This window comes from Lepidochelys kempii, chromosome 6, assembly GCF_965140265.1.
Source record: "Lepidochelys kempii isolate rLepKem1 chromosome 6, rLepKem1.hap2, whole genome shotgun sequence".
Taxonomy (NCBI): domain Eukaryota; kingdom Metazoa; phylum Chordata; order Testudines; family Cheloniidae; genus Lepidochelys; species Lepidochelys kempii.
The window spans coordinates 48457883-48480500 of record NC_133261.1 but is presented as its reverse complement, the minus strand read 5'-3'; the positions used below and the strand labels follow the sequence as shown (position 1 = coordinate 48480500).

General features: G+C 38.2%; 1 protein-coding gene across 3 annotated transcripts in view; it reads left to right on the top strand.

The window, feature by feature from the left end:
* Positions 1 to 22618, top strand: part of PRMT3 (protein arginine methyltransferase 3) — a 103410-nt gene that overhangs the window by 31675 nt on the left and 49117 nt on the right. For all 3 annotated transcript variants that reach the window (XR_012159379.1, XM_073347845.1, XM_073347844.1), the window contains 3 exons: positions 427 to 548; positions 3714 to 3813; positions 19900 to 19978. Coding sequence is in view for 2 of the 3 variants with exons in the window: in XM_073347845.1 (XP_073203946.1) it covers positions 427 to 548; positions 3714 to 3813; positions 19900 to 19978 (301 nt within the window). In the remaining variant the exon portion in view is untranslated. The remainder of the gene's footprint in view (positions 1 to 426; positions 549 to 3713; positions 3814 to 19899; positions 19979 to 22618) is intronic.

The window sequence follows — 22618 nt, the reverse complement described above, 5'->3', positions numbered from 1 at the left end:
ACAGCAGTGCTAGTTTAAATTCTGACAGCATGAGCAGTTCGGTGATATTGAGACTCTAGTCTCTAATTTCCTGTCCATTCTAGTTATGCAACTTTCCCATGTTAATTTTCTTTTTAGTAATTCTAGTGTTGCATGCCCAAATAATTGCATGTAAATGTTATGACTCATAAAGGATTTCATCTTCAGGTAGAGCTAATCTGCCATGTTTACCTGGCTCTTCGGAGGTAGTCCTTTTGTATGGTGACACTTTTAAAGTCTCTTCAGTTGTAATCAATGATTGGATCATGGTTGGGTTTTGGGACTGATGTTATCTGAACAGTTTAATTCCTCCTGCTAGGTTATGGCTTCAGCAGAGATCATGACAAGCTTTATGGTGATTAGAAGGAAAATGAGCTAAGAGACTAAATGCTATCACCTTTGTTTCAGGTGGTTTTGGATGTTGGCTGTGGGACTGGAATACTCTCCATGTTTGCTGCCAAAGCAGGTGCGAAGAAGGTGATTGGAGTTGACCAGTCTGAAATTGTTTATCAGGCAATGGACATCATTAGGTAGGAAAAGTTCTGAAATTGTTGTGCTATAACTGAAGTTACTTTTAGTGGTTAAAGCTGCTGATGATAGTGATCAGTGGTCAGATCTACTCATGTCTTTAAAAATCTTCCCTTTTAACCTGCATTGGCTGAGACTGAGTGTATACCTTTTGGTGAGGATAAATGGAAAGCAACCATCAGTGCCTTTTCTATTCTGTTGCTTTCACTTGCAGCTCCACCAGTGGTAACAATGCTGGGAAATTTTAGGTAACAAATCTTAGTGTAAGGTAAGATCCTAGAGTATTTTGCAGAACTGCATTACACTAAGTTGTTACAATTTCTGATCCACTCTAATTAATCAAAGCAGTCCTATTTAATTTTATATTCTATGTTTTGTAATTGTCTTTTATGGTTGAAGTCCTTGTTAGTCCTTTAAAAATGAAGATTTTTCATGCTTTAGCTTATTTTACACTTTAAAGGGGATTTATAAAATTCACTTTGCTGTCTTAGTTATATATCAATTGACGTCATAGTTAAGAGGGTATCTTAGCTTTAGAAGTCTGCTGTCAAGAGCCATACTATACTAGAGTGCTTGCTACAAATTGGTTGTCTGTAATAGACTTTAATGGAGCCTTCCTTTGGTGAGGCACATTACAAAATGTTCACTTATTACTTACTGCATTGTGTCCTTCTCTTAAATATACAAAGTCAGACTAATTGTTCTCTATATGTTTTCTTTCTTGCTGGAGGGGAACGTTACTATGTTGCTAACATTAATTTTCATTCGTGTCAGCAAAACCTTTGTTTAAAAAAAAAAAAACACTGCAAAGTCACCAGGAACAAATTATTGCTTCCAGTTTCACTAGGATGTATGTGGCCATGTGTAAAAGTAGGATGTGATGGAGCAGGGAGGACGGGGACACTTGGAAGGGGAGGACTTTGCAATATGAAGAGCAGAGGTGGGAGCATGAGAAACATGGAACTAATGGAGTGAGGAGTAATGTGTCGGGAGAAGCTGATGGGAAGAGTGGCTGATCCCTTGGTTACAGCTACATGTTCGGTTACTTCTGCTGTAAAACTGTTTTATTTCTCCTATTTGCATTCAAGCAATTTATAACTGCCTTACTTGTGGCACCTCAGAGACTAACCAGTTTATTTGAGCATAAGCTTTCGTGAACTATAGCTCACTTCATCGGATGCATTCAGTGGAAAATACAGTGGGGAGATTTATATGCATAGAGAACATGAAACAATGGGTGTTACCATACACACCGTAAGGAGAGTGATCCCTTAAGATGAGCTATTACCAGCAGGAGAGCGGGGCGGGGGTGGGGGAAGAAAACCTGTTGTAGTGATAATCAAAGTGGGCCATTTCACTACAACAGGTTTTCTTCCCACCTACCCCCCCCCCCCCACCTATGTCTGAGTCGCGATTTCAAGTGCATTCGGCCCCCAGGAAGTACAATTACTCATCTGAATTAGTAGCATGTGGAAGAGGTCAATGAATAGGGTGTAACTGACTTACAATTTAAAGTTCATGGTGAAAATTAGGGTACAAATGAGGTGAATTAATCTGGTAAAAATTAGGGTTCTGAGTCAGATGACTATCCCCAGGGTCACATAGAAGACTCCTTAGTTAACTAACTGTGCTTCTGGCCTTGTCCTGAATACCTAATAGCTGTCCAATGAGTTTCTAGTGTGAAGCCTCACTGAAGTTGTCACTGTAATTTAGAACTCAAAAATAGACCTGCCAAATGAGGTACCCTGCATTTTTCTATAGTGTAGCAGCTAAATCACTGTTTACTACTGTATTGCACTTCACATAAGGAATGGATATAATGAATTTCCACTTTTTCAATTTACTGTTCCTCCTGCATGTATATTTTGGCCTTTGCTTTGGCTAGCTTTCTCTAGCTAAGTACTACTTGGATTCATTGATCTATTTAAAATTTCTCATTTATCAAACTTAATTCTAATTTCTTTTAGTGCATGTGTAGCAGCAGAAACAATTCTTTTTATTACTATTATTGCCCTTGGTGCTGTAAATTCTCAAAATATTTCAACAGAGGATTCTGAGGTTTGGTCAATATTTAATTGCCCCTTCATTCAAATGTTCATGTAGCCCATCATCCTTTCCATTTCTCCCTCGTGTTGTCTCTGCTGTGGTCCTCTAGATTAAAATTTTAATGAGATTACTGGGTTGCACTGAAAGTGAGGCATAGAGAGATTGTAGGAGTAAGATATCCAAAAAAGGGGCAGAGATAAGAATTGTGGAGAAATAAATTTCTCTGATGCAAATAATTATTCTGTCCTCTATAACATTAGCTGTCGTGATAATGCACATGCAAGAAAGATTGATATGGTGCAGTACAGAGACTGGAAATATTATAACTCAAGTTGTTTAGCCCTTAAATGGTAATGTGTTTTTATTCAGAAAACTGCAGCAACATGGCAAAGCGTACTTTTTGTACTGAAAATGTTTCTACTATAAATTGTGCATAAGGTAACATTGGAATACTGCAGTTACTAAACATTGCAGATAACACTGTTGCGGAAAGCACAATGAGGAAAGCGCCTTTATTGTAGAATAATATTATTGATCTATGGGGAGCAGTTGTTCTCAGTGACTTTGCAGTTGGTTTTGTTTGCACGTAATTTGTTTTTGTTAAAATAGCTTTGTGAGGGAGTTAATTTTCATCACTCATTAGCGTGCACTCGTCACAACACTCTAGGCTTATTCAGGGGGGTCAGAGGAGGAGAATTGGGAACCCATAACTGAAAAGAAGGGGGAGGCATATTTCATTTTCTTTTTCCTGTGCTTTGAGGCCAACAACTTTGTATGCACAGTGCACAGGGATGCCCCTGTAGATCTTCTACTGACCACCATCTTTTACCTGTCACTTGCCTGATAGAGTTTTTGGAACTTTTAGTATGCTCTTTGCTATCTTGAAAGATGACTCAAAAGAGGGAGAGTTCAAATTTTCTAACAGTAAGCACTAAGTTTTCTGAAATCTTACTCTACTACGGGTTCTTTATTGCACAGTAGAGAAGAATGTTTTACCCTTTAGAAAGGAGAACATGGAAAATGTAAACATTCAGGATAGATCTTCTGCTTTATTATTGAAACCTCTGTGGTGAGTTAACATTAAGGAGTCATCTAATGTTACTGATCTTGTGAAATTGTAGGCTGAATAATCTTGAAGATACGATTACCATTGTCAAAGGAAGAATTGAAGAAGTTGATTTGCCTGTTGAGAAAGTGGACATTATTATATCTGAGTGGATGGTAAGATGCACAAATAACTAAATGTAGTGCAAAAGGGTTGGTTTGTTTGTCAAAAGCATTAGCAAAATCAGTTTTACAAAAATAATCCTGATTTTTCAGTATAGACTGTTAACTGAATTTGGAAATCTGTCTTGCCTGAAGGAGAACTTTTGTCACCAGGGAAGGTGGAGAAAATGGTCCTCACTACCTGGCACCAGAAATACCCGATAATCCCTGACACCTCTTGTCTGGGTTGTCCCAATTCAAGATTTTTAAAGCACAGTTACATTGCCTTTTTGCAGTGTACTGTATCTGGTACAGCTCACCATCTATATTGAGTTTGCAGCTTGAGGCTTGTGTCGTTGATTGTGACTATATGGCATGATGTCCCAAAACTCATGGGTAAGGTCTTATAACATAGGTTTCATGTAGGAAGTCCATTAAAAATAATTGAGCTTTGCCGTGTATCTTGAAAAATCATCATCTTGCTTATACATAGTTACGTAGTGTAGCTAATCTTTTCAGCATTTGCAGAAATTATAAAACTACATTGGTAAGCATTAGATTACTTTGTTAAATGCACTCCCTCCCCCCACTCACCCCAACTGGTTTACATTTTATATTGGTATCACAAAATTTGTATCCGAATCCGATCCATGATCCGCAACATGGTCTGTGGATATATAGCAGATTTGTAGGGCTCTAGATATAAAATTTGGATCTGCATACATTCATGATCCGCAAACATGGTCCATGGATGTACATATCTACGGATTTACAGTGCCTTAGTTGTCTGATTCTCTCCATATACTTTGTCTAATTGGTCTGTTTTACACTCTAGTCTCTTTGGGACAGGTATCACGTCGGTCTTCTCATACAGTCAGCACTTAACAAAAATTAAGTAGCTGCTTATTGAATTTGCAGATGTACTCTTGGCTCTAACTGCATCGACCTTCCATATAATTTTGCATTAAGTAGTTCAGAGTTGAAAATATGCAAATGTTCTGAGTTGCACTGCCCTTAGTTTCAAATATTTCATGCAGTTTTATAATAATGTGATACTTTGGTTTAATCACGTGTTAACTAAATTAATAAAGCTCCCAGTCTCAAGTTAGGCATTTTAGTTACTTTTGACAGTATAAATGCTTGCTATTTGGATGGCATTACAGTAGTTTATCTGTAATTAGCTAGTGATAAACACCAACAGTGGAAATTCCAAAAGCATCTTAAGGAAAGACAATAGAAATGGTTTCCATAATACTTGGAAACAAACACACACGTGCACACATGGAGTAGAAACAGTTTTTTAAAATAATTTCTTTTTACAAGGATATGAAAAATACCAGTACAGATTTTAAAAATGTTATTTATATGGTAGTAGCTCCCAAGGCCTTTGTTAGAATTATGGCACTGTTGTATAATACACCATACAGACATTAGGAAAACAGATTTAGACTAAGCTTTGTGCAGCAAATTTATTCCAGAAAACTAGCAGAGAGCGATTAAACAATAGAAGGGAAGGCGGAAGAATGAGGATAATAGTAACAAATGAATTCCCTCTCTTTTATGCTTCTGAGTGTTTTTGGAAGAGATGTGACATATACAGAATAAAGTGTGGTATAAAGAGTTAGTGTTTCATTACAAGTTTCGAAACCACAAGCAAATATGCATATGTCTCGTGGCTTACAAAGCATTATTTTACAGTTCAAAAAATGTGTATTGGTAGATCTTTCATACTTTTCATCTTTAAAGTCAATTACCTCAATCTGTCCTGGTCTCCGAGAGAGAGAGAGAGAAAACTGTAGCTAATAAAATGGGGAAATCTCGTGTATATAAAGCCAAACTGTTGGTTTTTGGAGGGGTGGGGGAAGAGTAAAGATCCAAATGACCTTTTGACCTTCTTGAATTAATAGCAAATATGCATCCTAATGAAAAGCTGGTACTCTTCACCTTTCCAAGAGCCTAAAGTTTCTAACCCTTGTGGGTCATGAGGTATTGGATCATAGACTTCCACAGATGCTGGATCAAATTATTGCCTGTCCTCAAATTAGTCTAACTTATTTTTGCATGGGAGATGTGAATTTATTAGGGTGAGGTCAGAAGGGAAGGGCTTCCCCTGGATGTTTTTAGAAGGTGACTACTTGAATCTGCTTAGAGATTTGGAATATAGAAGTAGCTCTAGCAGATTCATAGAGTCCAAGGCCAGAAGGAGATGGATGGATTAGTGGCCAAAGGTGCAAGTGAGATGGTTAGCGAGAGAAACTTAATTTATCATCATAAGGATACTGTCACATGAAGATTCACACTTCAGCCCTACATGACAGGGAACTGATGGTCTTTTGTGGGAGTACAAGATGGAACTAGCAGTTTTTTTCAAAAATTCTCACCGTAAGCAAATAACTTTTTGATGGGAGAGTAAAAAAATACCTTACCAGCTTGGGTGGGTAGGTGCAGTATCACTTGGATTTAAAAAAAAAAAAAGAGAGAAATGGATGACCACTTGCACTAGCAATAACATTGTAACAACATTGCTGGTTGATCCTGCATAGTGACATATTACACTCTACAACATCTTTCATGTTTTACTTTTGCTTTGGTAACATTCCCAATCTATTGCGAATTTTCATTTTTGTTTAGAAACTTCAGATCTTGTATAGCACAGCGCTACTACATAGCTTCCAAGCAGGCTGCCTCCTTAAACCTTTTTCTCACTTAACCTTTAAGTTCCTTACTCCAGTGGAGCTATTGGAAGGGGAATGGAAATACTCATACACAGATATAAAATGAAAAATGGAGACTACTGAAGATATGAAGATATGAAGATGCAGGAGATTAGACCATGCTAGTTTTTAGTTTCAGCGTTCCATTCTTTGAGCGCATTCACTGGGAAAGATATCACTGCTCTCATTTAGCAGACATTGTAGCAGACTAGTGGGATTAAATTTCCCTTAACAAAACTATGGAGGAAGGTAGAGCTGGTGGTACATAGCATAGAAAGTTTTTGTGGGTATCTCATTTTGTGTGCCTAAAACAAAGGTTTCGTGCTTTCTGCTCTACTTGCCATCCTCATCAAGCTTAGAGGTAGGATGAATGAGCAGTTTGTCTCTTCTGTGAATTTTATTTGTGTTTCTTGGCTGGCTAGCAGGCAGGGGATGTTGATAAATAGCGAAGCCAGTCCTCCTCCTCTTTTCCAGAGACTGAATGCACTATTGGTAAAGCTGAAGGACTAAAATGTACATCTTAAGTCCAAAATGTAACTAAGATACCAGTTTGTTTCTGTTCTCCATTAAAACTAGCTTGTAAATTACTCGGAAGATATGAAAAAGTGTGGTCAGTTGAGAGCTACCTCTTCATGTAGTGTGTATCGAAAGGCATAATGCCAAAGACTGGAGCTAACCCAAGAGGCGGTTCCCTGCCAAGATTCCTCCCCAGCTGTGCATTCAGCGGAGAGACTGGTTGGCCTCGCAGCCCAAATCAGGAATTTCTTGCTGGGCATTTGGAGCAGATGACGACCCCACCATAATGATCAACATGGTTTGGAGCAGGACGATGGTGACCAAGTAATGACCCCTCCTCTTTTCCACACAAGTTGGCAAAGTATTTGAGGAAACTGTTCTGTTGTCTTACTGTTCTGCAATTATCCTTTTAGCCCTATTTACAGGTGGAGTCCTCATGCAGAAAAACTCTATAGAGCGAACAAAAATACATCTCTCCTTGAAGAGCTGCAATGTCCTCGAACAGTTAGATGGGTCCAGAGCTGGCATACGTGGAATTAAAGAGCTTATTTGCCTTTCCGCATAAAGCAGGGTCATGATTTAAGGTTGCGCCTTCTTCTTCAATGAACAAAGAGTTGGCAGTGTTAAGTGCTTTGGAGTAGTTTAATAAAAATAAGCTGTTAGAGTAGGAGTGATTGTGGGGATTCTAAGTAAGCAAATGTTGTGGTTGCCAGACTTCCAGGTTTTAAGTGACCAGTTCTGTGAATGTAGGAACATAAGATTTTTCTCAACCAGATTAGACCACTGGTCCAATATACAGTGGTGACTTACCTCTAGCATTGTACTTGTGGTGTTAGAAAAGGATGAACCTGCTATAATGCCCTTCAGTTGCCTTGTGTTCTGAACTATAGAAAACCTTAATTTACAGAACTATAAATATTATTGGCCACACAGTTATCCAGCCCTTAAAAAAAACAAAAACGTGACCAGTATATTTAACTTTTTGCCTTTGTCACGGGTGTTCTACAGGCAGGCTGATCAGATAGATCATTTTATTCAAAATGTAGTTCTTAAATTGATTGATTTCCACTTACTCTTGTATTCTGTATGAAGATGCAGCTAAAACAAACAATGCTCATATATACACTGTCCATTGGCAGTCTGCAAATATTTACCAAGTAGAGGATTTTCTTTGTGCATTTGTGTGTGTAACATTAGTATTTATACAGTGCTTCAAAGATATAAATCACTATGGGTGTCAAGTTTTGTTTATTACACCAAATTTAAGTAGAAGTTCAGAATCTTGCTATGAATACTATATTGTGAGCAGGTATTGTGTGCAAAATAGCTTGTTCGCAGGCAGAATCACGTTTATGCCCTTTTCCCTAGAGATAAAGATTTGGAAGAGGCAATGATGTCTTACAGCAATTAGAGTAATTCTACATACAGTACTTAACTGTGAAACGAGCTGCTATATGAAGTACTGATGCAAGTTCTATAGTTAAATTGAATCAAACATTCCTTACACAAAAATTAGGGTGGTGGATATTTTATTGCAAACATGAAACACTTTTTGACATATTTGCAAGTATTATATGCTGCTTGTGGAGAGGATGAGTGCAGGTAACTGAAAGAAAATAGTATGTTGCACCAGTGGGTTCATGGCAAAATATTCCTCTTCCAAAGCAAGGATTTTACAGTTGAATGAAACCTCCCATACTTCTGAGACAGTTAGACTCTTTTTTTTTACATGTGGGTAGATGGAGGTATGGAGAGATTGTGACCTGTCCTAGTTAAAACAATGAATCCTTTACAAGCCAGGTATAGAACCCCAAATTCCTGTCTCTTAATCCTTCATTTCTTAGAATAGCTGACGTTCGAAGGAAAATCTTGTCAATTTTTCCTTACAGTAATTGCTATACATGTACCACAGTCAAGTCTGAAGCTCATCATTTTAGTGAGAGGGAGGGGTTGGAATGAGATGCAAATAATATTTGTTACTCCCTATTGGTAGTGGGAGCTAGAGAACGAACACTTTTTATAGTTGTATATTATTTTAAAAAAAATCATTTTTATAAGCATAAAACGTTTGGTGCTTTTAATATTATTTACCACATTGTACTCAAACTTAACTTTTGTGATGACTTCATTAAACTTTGGAAGTAAGAGCTTATAATTTTGCCAGCAATAACACAACCTTCGAATATTTTCTTTGTGAGAAATCATAAACTATATTTTGCACTAGACTTGAATTTTTTTCGGTCTGTTACATTGTGAAGAGAAGCTATTTAAATGCTGAACACATTGATTCCTGTAAAGTAGTACGAAAATGATTTCTGCCCACATCCAATAGTGCGTATCAGATTTCTACTTTAAAACTTTCAGTTTGGCTTTTTTTCTATCTGTTCAATATTACACTTTAAGGACCACGGCGAGATGTGAATACTAATAAAATCACTGGTTTTTTTTGTTTGTTTGGGGTTTTTTTGAGGTGTGAGTTTGCTGTGAGTAAATATTGTTTCCCTGGCATATTTTGGAATTAACTTGCATAATATCATTAATTTCAAGGAGTGTGAAGGCCATGTTAATAAAATTTAAGGAGAATGGGGGATGCTGCAGACCAGGTGATGAAGTTCCTGTATAGCTTATTCTTCCTCATTTAAATGTGCCACAGCCTTATTTTGCATTTATTTGCTCCCTGTGAAATAGTTTTAAAGTAAAGAACAATTTAATAAAATCTGCAAATCAGTCTTTCTTTAACTAGAAAATTGAGAGACTGATTGTCCTGTTTGTGTACCTGCCAATGCAATATTATTCTGCAGATTATCAACTACAACTCCCTGTCCAGTTTATTCCACAGTCTAGCAGGCCTCATTGTTGGGCACTTATCTTGATGGTTAAAAATCTTCTTGCTTAAAGAAATAAGACTCTAATGGGGGAGTTAGGAAGAGATTTTTATGGTCAGGTTATTTGAAATAAGGCTCTAATGGGGGAGTTAGGAAGAGATTTTTATGGTTATTTTGTAGCTGCCTTCTGGAGGATTTCTTGTTTTCTTCTGAAATGTTGGATACTGGCCTCTATTGGAGGCAGGGTATTAGACTAGATGGACTAGTGGTCTGATCTGGTGCAGCATTTCCTGTGTTCTCTTTTTGCTATTACCACAAATCCTAATTAGGTAACAGAATATTATCATAACAGTTATTCAAGTGGCTGCCAAACAAGGTTGTTCAGTTCTTCCTTCCCTCCATCTTGGGTCCTATTCTGTACTGAAAGAGTTATCAACCAGTTTTATAAATGTCACATTTCAGGGCAACTGCACCTGTATTTCCCCTCAGTGGTTCAGCAAGGGCACCCGCTCTCAGGTTTTCAGCTCCCCAGCTGTTGCCTTTCTTGAATGGCGACCCACACCTCTCTTCATCCTGACGGGTTATTTCCAGACTGAGCAGTTTCCTGCCTTTGCTGTGTTCCCAGCAAAAGACAGTCTGCCTAAATAGTTACTTGCTTCTCCCCTGAGAAGTGATACGCAGCGTAATTGCCACAGTTATAAGTTACCTCACAGCACTTCGTAAGCAAGCATAGTTTATTCTTAAAGAAAAAGCATTCCAGAGAAAACATTTAAAAAAAACAAAGAACCTACATGCACGTTGTCAAGGTTCCTTCCTCGCTCTGAACTCTAGGGTACAGATGTGGGGACCTGCATGAAAACCTCCCAAGCTTACTTTTACCAGCTTAGGTTAAAACTTCCCCAAGGTACAAACTATTTTACCCTTTGCCCCTGGACTGCCACTGCCACCACCAAACTTTATCTGGGTTCCTGAGAAAACGTAGTTTGGACACGTCTTTCCCCCAAAAATCCTCCCAACCCTTGCACCCCACTTCCTGGGGAAGGTTTGGTAAAAATCCTCACCAATTTGCATAGGTGACCACAAACCCAAACCCTTGGATCTTAGAACAATGAAAAAGCATACAGTTTCCTTACAAGAAGACTTTTAATAGAAGTAAAAAAGAATCATCTCTGTAAAATCAGGATGGTAAATACCTTACAGGATAATTAGATTCAAAACATAGAGAATCCCTCCAGGCAAAACCTTAAGTTACAAAAAAGACACACAGACAGGAATATTCATTCTATTCAGCACAGCTATTTTCTCAGCCATTTAAAGAAATCATAATCTAACACATACCTAGCTAGATTACTTACTAAGTTCTAAGACTCCATTCCTGTTCTGTTCCCGGCAAAAGCATCACACAGAGAGACACAGACCCTTTGTTTTTCTCCCTCCTGCCAGCTTTTGAAAGTACCTTGTCTCCTCATCAATGACCTCGAGGTCATTTCGGTCAGGTGCCAGCGAGGTTATCTTTAGCTTCTTAACCCTTTACAGGTGAGAGGATTTTTCCTCTGGTCAGGAGGGATTTTAAAGGTGGTTACCCTTCCCTTTATATTTATGACACATGTTAATAAGCTTACCAGAGTTCCCCGTTTTCTCCTCCCCCCCAATTGTCTCCAACATGGGCCTCTGGCAGGTGAGTCCTCCAAAGGGGTCTCTTTTGTAGTCGAAAGTTCATCACAGCCTCAGCTCAGAACTAGCACCCAGTTTTATGAGGCCTCAATAAGTCTAGTCCTTCCAACCCTTTGCTAAGGATTGGGCCCGTCCACAGACCAAAGGTCTAATTTGTTTGCTGGATCGGGAAGAAGGCCCTGAGTCCCCTTAAACCCAGGCTGTTTGTTCAAAAGTCCTTTCTTTGTCTGAGAATCCAGACTGCACCTTTAAACTGTTCTCATATAACGGATGATCAGCTGCCCACTCTCACCCCCCACATCAAAGCTTTAAAGGCTGAGTTTGTAGGAGGGGGTTTCCAAGTATTTCCTAGGAAATCCACTTCATATGTATTGTCCCCAAAAAACCTTATTCTTTCCAGAGATTATATTAGTCAAGTGCCTAGAGGAGTTGCATACAGTTCCACAATAACAATTCACAATTGCATTTTTAATCCAGTAGATCCCAAAGGTATACCATTTATTCAGTAATGCTTATCTTAATTCCATAAGATTTGTCGATGTTATTGCAGGATATTGTCATTTGTCACATCCTAGAAATACATTTGACAAAATATTTCAGCTTTCAGCTCTATATGGAACTAAATAGGTATACTGGTATACCCTTTTTTATTGCAAGAGCTATGTTTCGTGTTGCATCCAAAGAAATGAACCCATTTACTTCCCTTTAGTGATGAGAACATGCCTAAATTGCTAGGTGTTGATCTGAAACTATATACACCATATTTTCTGTACTTTGATTTTAGTCCAAGTCTTCAGAATTTAACAATTTTAGGAAAATTCCTTTATTTTTCAGTGATTATGACAGAGTACAGGGTATTGCATTTCATGGACTAATAAAGAAGGAAATTAATATGTAGCAATATATGCTACTCAACTGGCAAGGGTTTTGTGAAACTGTTGAAGTAAATCTCTGCTCTCATACAGTATTTAAAAACTTGACAAATCCAGTTTTTTTTAATGTCAATAACTAACCATTTGTATTAATGTCTGTTGACAATTTCTGTAGCAGGGTCTCTTTGCATAGAACTGACCTTTGTAACTTTGCTTTAAAGGAATGTGCCCAATTTTTAGCAACATTTTTGTTTATCACTCAGGCCAGTCTGCTGATTTAAACTTCCTTGAATTTAATGCATAGAACTGTTTATTTTTATTGCCTTTTGGCAGCTGGGGAACTCTCATCATTTATGATTGTAAAACATAAAGAAAGGAAAAGTACCTTGGTAATTTGTTTTAACTATTGATTGTTTAGTGGAAGAATGGTAAACTTTGTAAGAGGGAAACACTACATTCCACAGCAGAGGATTTAAAGGGTTCTGTGTATTCAGTTTGGTCTTTTACAGAAAACATGTAATCTTTCACGTCTGTTAGTTCAGCCACTAGCAAGACTGACTCATTAATATTCTATTCACAGATTTGTGCAGTACAGATCCCTTTGCAGTAATTATTATTGAAGGTGCTAATACATGTTTGTTTTTTGTTTTTAAACTTGAATGTTGTCAGTGTGGAAGCAAGAATGCCCCAGAAGATCATGGCAGAAAATGTCAGGTATAATTCTCTTTCCAGATGGCACCCCTACAGGTGAGGCAGTAGCCTGTGAAATTACATTCTAAATTACATTGGAGATGAGCACAGCACATAAAGCAAAGAGTTTTGATACTGGTAATAAATGACTTGATTCAGTACTAAGGACAGTTCCCAGTAACTTACCAAGTTGTTACATTGCGTTGTGGAGAACATAGGGCTGAGATAAAGCCAGCAGAGCCACAGTGGAAAGGTCAAAGAAAGGACAGTGGTGTTCACTAAGATCTGATTGTGTTGCTGGGAAGGGATATTCATCATCCAGCCTTATCATTTAGGCTAGATTAGTAAACCTAGTAGATGACATGAATGCAGTCTTGTTGTAGCCCTGTTGGTCCCAGGATATTAGAGACACGTAGTGGGTGAAGTACTATCTTTTTATTGGACCAACTTCTGTTCAGAAGTTGGTCCAGTAAAAGATACTGCCTCACCTACCTGGTCTGTCACTGCAGATGGCAGGCATTTTAGAAGAAATTTCATAAAGAATTAATCCATAACATTGAAACTTAAAGCCAACTACTAACATCTATTTTAGAACTTTTTAAAAAATTGAATAGTGTGGTCTTTATGAAGGCAGGTGTGATTATGACCTCACTCTCTCTCTCTGGCTCTTCTATTAAATGTTAGAGCATTGGTCTTCAATATTCCAAACTAAATCAGAATTGAGAATTTTGGTGTTATAACTAAAATCAGGTGAACTATTCCTAAAGTACATTCGAATGATTAATTTAAATGGTATATTGCTAGAACCCGGGCTCATTCTTTGCCAAAAGGAATGGAAAGTCTGTTGCTAAATTAACTATGTTTTATTTTTGTAACTGCAAAGATAGGGGTAAAGTAATGAGTGCATCTCCTTCTCTTTTCTTCGGTGGAGGTGAAGACCATTCCTCCCCTTTCCTGGTTGTAGATATAGGAACACCTGCGTGTCTGGTGCAGTTCAGCCTTTAACTACTGTGCAGAGGTTAACAAAATGTTTATATTGACCTTATGCAAGGGTAAATATATAGAATGATACTTCACATACTATTGTATATTGACAAGTTTCAGAGTAGCAGCCATGTTAGTCTGTGTCCGCAAAAAGAAAAGGAGTACTTGTGGCACCGTAGAGATGCTCAAATTTATTTGAGCATAAGCTTTCATGAGCTACAGCTCACTTCATCGGATGCATGCAGTGATAAATACAGTAGGGGGACTTTATATACACAGAGAACATGAAACAATGGGTGTTACCATACACACTGTAACGAGAGTGATGAGGTAAGGTGAGCTATTATCAGCAGGAGAGAGAAAAAACCTTTTGTAGTGATGATCAAGGTGGGCCATTTTCAGCAGTTGACAAGACTGTGTGAGGAACAGTAGGGGGAAAAATAAACATGGGGAAATAGTTTTACTTTATGCAATGACACAAACACTCTTAGTCTTTATTCAAGCCTAATTTAATGGTGTCCAGTTTTCAAATTAATTCCAATTCAGCAGTCCCTCGTTGGAGTATGTTTCTGAAGTTTTTTTGTTGTAATATTGCCACTTTTAGGTCTGTAATCGAGTGACCAGAGAGATTGAAGTGTTCGCCGACTGGTTTATGAATGTTACAATTCTTGACATCTGATTTCTGTCCATTTATTCTTTTATGTAGAGACTGTCCAGTTTGGCCCATGTACATGGCAGAGGGGCATTGCTGGCACATGATGGCATATATCACATTGGTAGATGTGCAGGTGAACGAGCCTCTGATAGTGTGGCTGATGTGATTAGGCCCTATGATGGTTTCCCTGAATAGATATGTGGATACAGTTGGCAATGGGCTTTGTTGCAAGGATAGGTTCCTGGGTTAGTGTTTTTGTTGTATGGTGTGTGGTGGCTGGTGAGTATTTGCTTAAGGTTGGGGGGGCTGTCTGTAAGCAAGGACTGGCCTGTGTCCCAAGATCTGTGAGAGTGGTGGGTCGTCCTTCAGGATAGGTTGTAGATCCTTGATGATGCGTTGGAGAAGTTTTAGTTGGGAGCTGAAGGTGATGGCTAGTGGTGTTCTGTTATTTTCTTTGTTGGGCCTGTCCTGTAGTAGGTAACTTCTGGGTACTCTTCTGGCTCTGTCAATCTGTTTCTTCACTTCAGCAGGTGGGTATTGTAGTTGAAAGAATGCTTGATAGAGATCTTGTAGGTGTTGGAGCAAATGCGGTTGTATCGTAGAGCTTGGCTGTAGACAATGGATCGTGTGGTGTGGTCTGGATGAAAGCTGGAGGCATGTAGGTAGGCATATAGTGGTCAGTAGGTTTCTGGTATAGGGTGGTGTTTATGTGACTGTCGCTTATTAGCACCGTAGTGTCCAGGAAGTGGATCTCTTGTGTGGACTGGTGCAGGCTGAGGTTGATGGTGGGATGGAAATTGTTGAAATCATGGTGGAATTCCTCAAGGGCTTCTTTTCTATGGGTCCAGATGATGAAGATGTCATCAATGTAGCGCAAGTAGAGAAGGGGCATTAGGGGATGATAGCTGTTCTAAGTCAGCCATAAAAATGTTGGCATACTGTGGGGCCATGCGGGTACCCATAGCAGTGCCCATGATTTGAAGGTATAAATTGTCCCCAAATGTGCAATAGTTATGGGTGAGGACAAAGTCAGAGTGATACTAGCTAACTTTTTGGCTGGCTTCATCATTGAGTATAGTATTCATCCTGGGATATATCGTTGGGATTTTTATACCCTACTGCTGGTTTAATGAAATAAAGGGAACGGTTTCCTGTTGGTGCACAACAAATTAGGAAGCAGGACTAGAGAAGGAAATACCTATTACTTGACAAATATTATGATCAGATTGTGTGAAAAGCCAAGTATCTAGTGTCTCTGTATCATTGAATGACTTTAACCTTTTGACTGACATGAGTATCAGTAACACCACGTTTTTGTGGCATCGTTATTGGAAACTCCAGGTAATCTCTTCATTCATTTAAGAGCTCTAAAGAAAAAAAAAATCATTCTCTACTTTGCATTTAGAGACTAAAAACATCTTGGCCTTGCATGGATGTCTTTTTATAGCATAGGAAATACTGATCTTGTTATGGTTGAACACCAGTTGATGGCTAAAAGTAAATGAGTATTATCAGCTCAGTTGTTGGGCAATTATAGGAAGTTGTTAAGTTACTATCTGCGGATCTCACAATCCAGCTCTTCTTGGGATAGGTAAATAATTCCATTAAGTTTTGGAATAACCTATAGCCACAAGATCCTTCTACATCAGTCACTGCTTCTGAATTTCTAGGTTACAGTGCAGTGGTAAGCCATTGTTATAGGAATGATGAGAATGATTTAGCCTTCTCTACTGAGGTCCTCACAACAATTCGTTCCCCCTCTGGTGATCTCCAGTGTGTTTTACCGTTGGCTATTTCTAGAGCTCTGGCTAATGCAAAATGAAGCTATTCAACTGCTGAGTGGTGCAGGCTGGTGTAAATGTGCCTGAGGTTTTAATGTTTGTCCTCTTTAAAGGCCCTGGAAGGTCTGAGCTGTGGTTCCTTGAGGGTACATCTGTGGGGATAGAAGATCCACAGCATGGCCATGGCTGGCCCAGATCAGCTGACTCTGGCTTGGCCTGCTGGGCTAAAAAAAATTGCTGTGTAGACCTTCGGGCTTGGGCTGGTGCCCAAGTTCTGGGATCCTCAGCTTGCACAGGGCCTCAGAGCCTGAATGTCTAGACAGCAATTTTTCAGCCAGGGCTCTAGCCCTACTCAGCTGACCTGGACCAGCCATGAGTTTTTTTTTCCTCCTGTGTAGACGTACCTTGAGTGACTACCTGTCACACCAGGTAAGATTAATTGCTTAGCTCATAGTAATGGAGCCTGGTTTTGAACGCTTAGTTGGCCTTGGTCTTTTTTTAGTTCAGGACTCTCTGGAATGAGAGCCCCTCAGAATTAAAGTTGGTTAGTATTTGATTAACTTATTTTATTTTGTGTCATTTTCTGTAAAACTATGAAATGCCACCAAACATGCTGCAGGAATTGCTGAAATAAAGTAATATATGGAAACTAAACTGCCTATACACTGGAATGGGTTACCTAGGGAGGTGGTGGAATCTCTTTCCGAAAGATATTCTTAAGGTCAGGCTTGACAAAGCCCTGGCTGGGATGATTTAGTTGGGGATTAGTCCTGCTTTGAGCAAGGGGTTGGACTAGATGACCTCCTGAGGTCCCTTCCAACCCTGATATTCTATGATTCTATATTCTACCCAAAATCTGTGTTTGGCAGGTATTGGCTATATTTCTACAAACTGTATGAAAGGATTCAGAGCTGCTCTGTGTGGTGATGGAGATTTCCTTTAAGTCTGAGAGATTTTAAGTTGTCATCCTCAGTTTGCTGTTTTTTCTTAGTTATGGCAGGTGATTTTTGTCTGCCCCATATATTAGCAACATCCAGCACCTAATAGGGTGAATTTAAAAAGGAACTCTGTTGTTAACGCTACATTTCCTGGCTTTAATGTTGCTCTATGTATGCTAACTTCTGGGGAAATTATATTAGGCTATTGACTGTAGAGATCTTTAATATATGGATGGTGGTAAAAATGCAGAAATAAGTATAAGCTAAGACATGTCCTATCAGAATATAAATGGAACAGCCAAAACAGATAGCATCCCAGAGGACAGTTTTAATTCTCTAGTAGACTCAGGAATGATAGAGCCTTTACTTGTCTGATAGTTTTTTTACTCAGTGTTGCATGCTGTTGGCTAATGGCACTTTAGTTATAATTACACTTAAATGTGATATTATTTGATGGTAATTACAGGAGTATCCAATGTAAGCGATACATACTTCTGAACAGGATTTTCTGAGTTGTTAGTTTTCTTTTGAAAATGCATACCATCTGCAAAAGCCTGGTGGTTTATTCCTTTTTTTTTTTTTTCTTGTGTGGAAAATGATGCACGCTTTCATATCTGAATAAACAATATATTAAACTATGCAATTGTAGTCTGAAGTGCAGAATTGTTTTAATAAGTTTTCTGTGGTCTGGTTTTTCCCCTGCATAAAACATTTTCCTTTCTAGAAATGTAGATAACATTTCATAGATCAGGCTCTTGCAATACCCTTCCAGACATGTACAATGTGCTTTCGTGATGTGGCACTGAAAAATGTAGAAGTTACATTAGCAGGCAAAGGTTTCTCTACTTTACATAGCTGCCATTAGAACTATGTATATTGCAGATGTGTTTACCAGTATTCATTGTTTTTTATCTTAATTTTTTTCAATCGTTACAAATGAAGTATTCACCTTACTAAAATTGAAATATTCCTTTTTCTAGTGATTGATCATTTCACACCTTATTTTTTTTATTGGTCACTGGTGCTCTGGGTTTTGTTGAAAGTCCTAAATCTGGGTTTTCCACGTGGAAGTTCAATTACTGGCATAAGTCCAGTTGTCTGGATAAACTTTGTTTTAAACAGAGTGGGAATCGGGACTTCCAAATGAAAATACAAAATCGGTGTTAACTTTTTTTTCTCAGTTTCTTCAGAAGTATAAAAATAAATGTAGACAAAATGTATAATAATAGTGACGATAAGGGCTGTTCTGTAAGTCATAAAATGCAAGGACTGTGGCGTGATGGGCACTAAGCCAGTTAGTAGAACAATGGTTATTTGCATGTACTATAAAACATGCTGTAACAACTGAAAGGCTATTATATACAAATCATCTGATTCCTCTAATAGTATCTTTCTGTTGGCATTGGTATTGCATGGCAGCAAACAATTGGCTTGACATTTTTTTTTAAAGTGCATAATATGTTGTTTTAAACAATTAGAGTTTAGCAATTAGTCCTACGCAAATATAAACCCTAAACATTTATCAAAAGAAATAAACAGAATTTACCCATCATTCAAGGTTCTAACCAATTTATTTCCTATAAATGTGTGCACTGATATGCAGTGCTATTGGTATGGAATCCTGTTACCTGGGTGGCCTGTATTCCATGAATTTGTCTCTTGGGGGGCAGGGTCTATTTGTGGGTATTGTCCAAGGTAGTACAGAATACCACCAAGTTACAGGTGCTAAATAACATAAACATTATCTTTTTGGTGTTTATCTCTTTGACAGTCATTTTATTGTGACTTCCAGTTTTAAGTGGAAGGGGGATTTTCCTGTCTTCTGTTAATTTTGAACTACTATACAGTGTAATCAGCACATACAATTAATCGCTCCTGAAGTTCAACAGATCTGATTTCTAATCCATATCTAGTTCCGTTGGCTAGTTCCAAGATTTCTTTTGGAATCATATTTAGAAAGTAATGTAAATACACAAGTATACCTGTGTTGCCTGAAACATAATCAAAATACGTTAATTTAGGAACACTTTTGTAGTTGTACATTACAGATATATTTTAGAATTAGTGTGCATGGAATAGTAAATGTATAAATCTCTAATTTAGCAGGTGTTTTAGCCGTTTGAGAAACTTATGATGCTCCTCTATGTAACTAGAACATTGCTGTAGGAATACTATAGCAAAATCAAAATTGAGGAAAAACATTAATTTTTTGTAAGGCACACACATTCTGGTCATGGGGACCATGTGAGAACCTATATAGCTCTTCTCTTCTAAGCCTTTATCTTTAGTTGCTAATAACTTTATCATATCACCTTTGGGGCCTGAAAGTTCTCTGATGAATCAATAGGAGGAGATGATGTACTGGTATAATAACAAATATTTGCATTGACTTGTAGATACAGAAAACGATTTTTTCTAAACTATCTTTTTTTCTTTTTCTTTCCACGTACAGGGCTATTTCCTTCTCTTTGAATCTATGCTGGATTCTGTCATTTATGCAAAGGACAAGTACTTGGCAGAGGGAGGCTCAGGTTGGTTCAGAATTCTTTTTAATAAATAATCCAATTCTGGGGGGAAACCAAATGAACCCAAAGGCTTACAATATGCTATGCATGGCTGAGAGAGTTCTCAGTCGAAGTGAAAAATGTTTCCATTAGAGGAAGCTTCAAGGCATTCAGTTACAATAGAGGTAATAGAAGAGTATTAGACGGGATTACTCAGGCCTTAAAGTTAATGGTGTTTTCAAGAACACTTTGCATTAAAACAAAAGCTTGGAAGTTTGTAAATAACAGGGTACATCTGCAACCAGAAACTGTATGCTGCTTCATTTTCACCTATGTAAATCCTTTATTGTGCTATATGCAGTCTTTCCCAAGACCTGTTCTAAGGTTGAAAAGTATATTTACATTGCTTAGATTAGATGCCCTATGTACATGGAGAACTAAAGCTTGTCTATTTCTGGAGGAACTTAACCATTTGGGGGCTCAGTCATTTAAATCTACCCAGATCCATGCTTCAAAATAACACATTTAAGAAAAACACACTTTTCCCTCTGTGTTATTTTTGTATCTGCTCTATTTGGATGCGCACACTAGGCTATTTTGAAGTAGCTCCCAGCTGTAAGAAACTGCATTAGGAACTACGCTAAGGCTTTCTAGTTCAGTTCCTTAATTGAAGAAGTTTTAGTAAGTCTGCCCTGTCACCTTCTTTTGTACCCCTCCTCCCACTGCAATTATATATATTGCACTCCCACTCCTCCCACTGCAATCAAATATATATATATATTCATTCATTCATTCATTCTCAGGATGCCAGTTAATTTTTTGAACTGCTTTCAAACCACCTTTCTATGACCAAAATTAATTTTGGGGATTTTTAATATTCCCAATTTTGCTTTTCTAATGGAAAATGGGGCCACTAGATGGTCACTTATTCACAAACTAGTTACATACACAGATAAGTGGCTTAATTATAAATTGTGCCTAGCCAGGGGAAAGTACAGGTTAGTTACCAGATGGGCTTTCAGTATTTCAAGAACCCTGGGTCTTTCTGTGAGCGATACCATATGTTATTTTGGATTAAGTAAACTATGAATCTGGTATTATGTTGTTAGTACTGCCGTTGTAGATTGGTAGTTGTGGTTATTTATATACAGTACTAGTGTTGATCCATCACCTGTTTGACAACGTGGTAACAGGTTTTTGAGAGGCAAGAACCAACGTGTTATACAGAGTTAAAAAGGTTTTTAGTGTTCCTGATCTTGGACAGCTGTCCAATATAAAACTGAGCTGCCTATAATGATAATAATTGGTCCATTGCCTCATCAGTAGAGATTCAACAGAATAAAAGTGTTGATAATGGTGTTTTTTCTTTTGGACAATGCAGAACATGGGAGTGTTTAGGGAGGTGTTTGAAAGAGAGGGTGGCTTGACAAGCTGGCATAGGGAGGGCATTCAGGGAGAATGGCATGAAAATGACAGTGATTGGGGTGTGGGGAGGAGATGAATTGTGTATCAAGACTGGTATAGTTGGTGATGGAGCAAAAGTGTAGAGATGTGATAAGAGGCTTGGTCTCAGAAGTAGTCCAGGATGTTGTATTGAGGGGGCCTTTCGGAAGAGAAGCCTACATCTTATGTGGAAGGCATGGGGAAATCAAGGGAGGGGTTCAAGTAAAGGAGAACTGACATAGTTGGAGTGGGCATGGAAATTATGGAAGGCCTTTTTTTTGTTTTGTTTTGTTATGAAATGGAGATGGGTAATGCGGGGGGTGGGGAAGTTGAAGACTACAAGTTGTAGTAACTACATAGGAATTATCACGTGGATCAGACTTCTGATCAGTGTAGTCCACTATTCTATGGCTGACAGTGACAAGGATCAGGTGTTTCAGAGGATGGTGTAAGAAATTGCATTAAAGAGATGTGGGATAATCTACCTTGCATTTTAGGTCTCCTCCTACTCCCTTGTAGTTAGATTGGCTTAAACCCTGAAGTATGAGGTTTTATCTCTTCCAAATTTGTTAGCCTTGACTATTATAGTGCTGGATATTCTTTTTCTTCATATAAATGCACAATCTTTTTTTTCCTTCTGTTCTAAGATTTTGGCCTCAATGACCCATTATTAATGAAGATGGTCAATGTTCAGGGCATGGGCAAGGGTCTTAGCTGTCAGGACAGAGAGAAAGGTTTGGATTTTTGGGTAAGAGGCAGAAGAAGAAATGACTGTTTTGGATCCAGCCTGGATGGTGTGTGAAAATGATGATGGTATCACTGACCATTCTTGGTTACTGTTTGTCAAAGCTATATTTTGCAGGAAAAAGAACTCCAGATGTTGGATCCTATTAGATCAGATGTTCATTATGAAGTCTGTTCTTTTAGACGCAAGTAATAGTCCCCTTCTTGGTGTTCATCCTCAGGGGAAATACAAACATGTGAATGTATTGACTACAGTACCTCATCTTCTAAGATACCTGTACTTTTTATTGCTGCTAAAAATGAACACTTCTTGAAAGAACAATTGTACATAGCTTTACATTTTTCTTAAAATTTAATTTAATTTATTTTTATTTTTATTTAATTTAATTTTTAACTTTTCACTTTCCAGAGTCAGCCGGCAAACCAAAACTAATGCGCAGATATGCACAGAATCCTTTCAGCTTAGCATTAATATTTGTG